Source organism: Oratosquilla oratoria, chromosome 37 (genome assembly GCF_046742065.1).
Source record: "Oratosquilla oratoria isolate Oo_2021 chromosome 37, ASM4674206v1, whole genome shotgun sequence".
In the NCBI taxonomy this organism is placed as follows: Eukaryota; Metazoa; Arthropoda; class Malacostraca; order Stomatopoda; family Squillidae; genus Oratosquilla; species Oratosquilla oratoria.
In genome coordinates this window covers 33,493,091-33,498,090 of record NC_134813.1, presented here as the reverse complement: position 1 = coordinate 33,498,090, position 5,000 = coordinate 33,493,091, and the positions used below count along the sequence as shown (strand labels likewise).

Genomic DNA, 5,000 nt, shown 5'->3' with positions numbered 1-5,000 from the left:
TGTAAAGGAAGGTTGTCAACGGTGAGGATGATAATGTGGTGCAGAGAGAGATCAGCATCGTTGATCTAAGCATCGTTTCGCGTCGTGGTTGAAACCGTTTTGGAGCCGGCGTCGTGATGCATACTTAGTCGGACTTCTACTATCCTAGCGTTCTTCTTCTTCTTCTTCTTCTTCTTCTTCTTCTTCTTCTTCTTCTTCTTCTTCTTCTTCTTCTTCTTCTTCTTCTTCTTCTTCTTCTTCTTCTTCTTCTTCTTCTTCTTCTTCTTCTTCTTCTTCTTCTTCTTCTTCTTCTTCTTCTTCTTCTTCTTCTTCTTCTTCTTCTTCTTCTTCTTCTTCTTCTTCTTCTTCTTCTTCTTCTTCTTCTTCTTCTTCTTCTTCTTCTTCTTCTTCTTCTTCTTCTTCTTCTTCTTCTTCTTCTTCAGATTCCGAACTACTCGACTTATCCGCTATAATTGACGCCAAACGATTTCAATTGCTCTATGAAAACTTCCTCACTAGAGGCAGTTACACGTCGTACACACACACACACACACACACACACACACACACACACCAGCAGTAATCCCTACCTAACAGGAATCTCACCTCCAGACGCCGGTGCCCAACACCGTTGAAGATTTTTTTTTTTTTTTTTTTTTTTTTTTTTTAATAACAAAATGCTAGTGTGTTACCACAACCCGACTTGGGCAACGTCAACACAGATTAGGCACACACCAGACACTGGTTCACGTATAGTCACGCACATCTTCACAGACCTCACAGCACTGGAGGTCCCACAGACACGACCATAACATATCGGAGGAGGAATTCCGCTGGCAGGACTTGAGACTTGAGACCTCTTTCCTCCGTTCCTCCAGTATCGTAGTTCCTTCGTCGAGGGCGACACAGTAACTGCTAAAGGAATTGATCTTATTCCACAGCACAGCATTTGTGGGTTCTATTATTAAATCTATGAGTAGAGACAGCGGTTGAAAAAATAAAAAAAACGCGGTCCACCTTATTACTGCTACTGGTGTTCTTCAACTGAAGAGAAGCGCTAGGCACATCCACCATTTCATATATAAGTATATACGTACAGATACATATATATATATATATATATATGTATATACATATATATAAATATATATATGTATATATATATGTATGTATGTGTATATATATATATATATATATATATATGTGTGTGTGTGTGTGTGTGTGTGTGTGTGTGTGTGTGTGTGTGTGTGTGTGTGTGTGTGTGTGTGTGTGTATTTCTATATATGCGGGTTTTTTGGCTATGCAAGGCTTAGTCATGATAGGTATTAATCCCATGACATCCTAGACATTCTCCTATTTTGATCTAATCTCCCAGCGAAAGAGGATATTATGCTACTGGTGACTTTGGCGCAGCCCCATGAATAAAATTTGCATCATACTCGGCAATGGAGACCAATCCATCATGAGAGTCGATAGTCCAATGGACAACCTTGCCTTTTTTTTTTTTTTTTTTTTTTTTTTTTTTTTTTCCCCGACTAATCCATTTTTCGTAAATCCAATGATTTACATTTTCGATTACTTTCTGTCAGGAAAGGTGTTCTTTCAATCATGAGATGTTAAGTCAACGCCAGTACTTCAACGAGACTTGAAGAAGAAAAAATAGTCTTAGAAATTGCCTCATGTACTGTTTTTGATTCTTCATCTATTCAAATCCCAACGGCTCACAATAGCACAGGTTAGAGCCCCACTGGCTAACAGATGACTGCCACTTGCCCTGACTGTCCCAGCATAGAAGGCAAAGGTGATAACTTCAATCCCACCACACCTAAGACCTCCCTGGAATTACCTCTTCCCTCCTTACCTTTAAGAAATCTTTCTCAGTTTCTTGAATTTTACATAAGGAGAGCTGACAACCGACTATTGCTCCCCTTCCTACCAGTTCCAACAGGTTATAGAGAAACAGACTAATGTAACTCATACATCTGTCTAAGATTTCTTACCGAGGAGAGTTATGAGAGGACCCGAGGATCATTATTGGCTATTCTGGAACTTCAGCTTCCAGTCATTGAATTTCTAGGCAACAGTTAACCTACTTACTATTACCAGTTAAGTTATATCTTTGATTGTGTTAGATATTACATTGCTTGGTCAGAGTTAGAATACAAGACAAATTATTACAAATGATCATTCCGATGATCGCCTTTCTCGATCTCTTCATCTCCAGGCTACGTGCTCGTCACTTACTGTCATTCCGTCTCCTCACGGAGCTCCAGAAGACTTGGTGTAACGTTTTCGCCCCGCGCAAGAGACCCGAGCTTGAACCCTAAGTGATCAGACACGAAAAAAAAATGATGCTGGTATACGTAAGACTCTTGGCCTTGCCTGATGCCTTGTTCAGACAGCGCACACTCACAAAGAAAATCAGTCCATCACCTTCCTACTACATGCACACTACCTGTGTGGTAGAAAAGAGTACGCCTTCGACCTTAGGGCTTTCATCTGAGGTTCCCCACCTAGGTGGGAGGCGGGGTGGGGGTGGGTGTGATTTTTCACAGGACAGTGTGAATGGCCGGCTGTAATTGATAAACTAAAGTCTCTACTTAAACAGATAGCTCTAACTACGGGATTCGAACTGTAGTTTGCGTGGCATAAGACCCAAAGGCTAGTGTGGTGATGTCAGTTGATGTCTGTGGACCAAGTGGTCTCTTCTAACATCCACCCCTTGGTACAGTCGCTAGTGCATTATGCTTGAAGTCTAATGCCATACGGCCTAGGGTTCGAATCCCGTCGATACAAGTATATAACGTCTCCACGCTACGACCTCATTACTACCTACCTCTTATCCCCATCGTTCCTGAACGTCGGACCTCTACGTCACGTTCTGGCCGTTCTTTAGCGTCACGTTCCCACTTGACGTTCTCGTCAGCTTTGATCGACCGTCAGCCTTGCAGCGTCATCGGGCTAACAACCCCGCGCGCCGTTACGCCCTCTGACCTCTGATCACGTTCGTCCGTAGTAGCTCTCAACCACTGTGACCTCAGGTCATATTGAGGTCTGCCCCATCTTGGAGGCGGAACCCTGTCTCGTTTTTTTTTTTGTTTTTTTTTTTTTGGGGGGGAGGGGAATTGAAACTCCTAGGAAGGTGAGAGGTTCTCACTCTATCCCGTGAGAACATGATTTACCATAGAAATCGGTTTTCTAACAACGTACTGTTTTGTTTCGTTTTTTCATTTGATTTTCTACTGAATAAATATTTCGAAATGCATATAAGGAACTTTTGAAAAATACCATCTTATGAACGGGGAGGTGCCATAGATAAGAAAAAAAGGTTGACTAAATGAGGTGTTGGCGGAGGTGGGGTATGTTGGCATTAATGCCTAAAAACTTGGGACCTATTGCCTTGGCTTAAAGAGAGAGATACGGAGAGAGAGAGAGAGAGAGATATAGAGAGAGAGAGAGACGGAGAGAGAGAGACGGAGCAAGAGAGACGGAGAGAGAGGGAGAGAGAATAGAATGACCTGGTGGCAGACATAATGAGACTCCAAACCTCCCCTCTTTTGATTTGTTTATTTATGTATTTATGTTTATTTCTTATTATTTATCTATTTCTATATTTATTTATCTATTTGTGTGTTTACTAGTTTTTAATTATCTACTAATTCATATCTTTATTTCTTTATTTATCTACGTATCTATTTATTAATTTTATTTTATTATTTATTATTTTTTTTATTCATTTATTTTTTTTATTTATCTATCTATTTTATTCAATTTTTTCATTTATTTATTTTATTTTATTTATTCATTTATTTATTTTATTTTATTTTATTTTATTTATTTATTTTATTTTATTTTTCTTTCTTTTTTGCCTTGACCTCTGCAACCTGATGCTCACGAGAACCACTTGAAGAGGATACGATCTCGGAGGGGAGTGTGTACCTGACTGTTGTCATCCTAACCTGACCCACACTGGCTTTATCCAAATCAAAATTTCTTAAAGAGGAATTAAAAGCTTTCGGTCCATAGTTATTTGAGGTCACTACTTCAGGAACATCAGAGGCGCCTCTACGGACCAGCACTCCATACTCGAAGACCGATCTTTGTCTTATTTAAAGTCTCCCCTTCATCTCATTGGGTTCCAACTTTTCTGGTCTTCTTTTCTCCTTCCCTCACTCACTCCCTCCCTCCTTCTCTCCCTTCCTCCCTTCCTTCCTCCCTCCTTCTCTCCTTCAGTCCCTACCTCTTCTCTCTCCCTCCCACCCTACCCTCCTTACACTATTCACTTTCCTCTTTCCTCCTCTCTTTACTCAGCCTCCTACCATCCCAATCCGTCCCTCTCTTACTCTCTACCCTCTCTCAGTAGAAATAAGATAATATGTAATGAACCTTTTGTTAAAACGATATGTAATGTTTTCCCAGTAATTGTAATGTAAAGTGATTGGATATATACATTACATCGTACTATATGCACAGAAACTGTGTCCATACTTTATGAAAAGTCTGAGCACAATGTCTGCCTATTTCTGTCCGTCCGTCCGTCTGTCTGTCTTTCTTTCTGTCTCCCTCCCTGTCTCACATCCACTACCACCCCCTCCAACCTGCCCTGCCGCCCACCCCCGACGCCCATCCAAGAGGGCGTGCCATTGGGTTTGTGTGCTTACCTATTATAGTGGCGAGGATCATCACTCCGAGGACAAAGGCCGTGAGACCGGGGATCAGGAGCCTCGCCTCCAGGTCATCAATCGCCGCCGTCCGGTTCCCGCCGTCGTTGTCGATCTCCTTCCACGTTTCGTTGAAGACCGTGACGGAGGTGTTGGCGATGTCGAACAAGTTCTCCGAGTAGACCTCGACATCTTCCCTCCACTCGGGGTCCACCCATCGGAAGATGGGCGTCACGAAGTCGTCGATGGATGTGGAGGCGAGGGGCGGGGTCCTCGTGGAAGAAGAGGAGGAGGAGAGGGCGAAAGACTGGAAGTTCGGAAGGGAGACTGAAGACGAAGGAGAAGGGACGGAGGAGGAGG

At 42.3% G+C, this 5,000-nt stretch overlaps 1 protein-coding gene across 1 annotated transcript in view; it reads right to left on the bottom strand.

The window, feature by feature from the left end:
- LOC143019637 (5-hydroxytryptamine receptor-like) overlaps positions 1-5,000 on the bottom strand; it is a 609,452-nt gene that overhangs the window by 499,504 nt on the left and 104,948 nt on the right. Inside the window, exon 2 of the mRNA XM_076175458.1 lies at positions 4,641-5,000. This exon is cut by the window's right edge and continues 1,271 nt beyond it. Within this exon, the coding sequence (XP_076031573.1) occupies positions 4,641-5,000 (360 nt within the window). The remainder of the gene's footprint in view (positions 1-4,640) is intronic.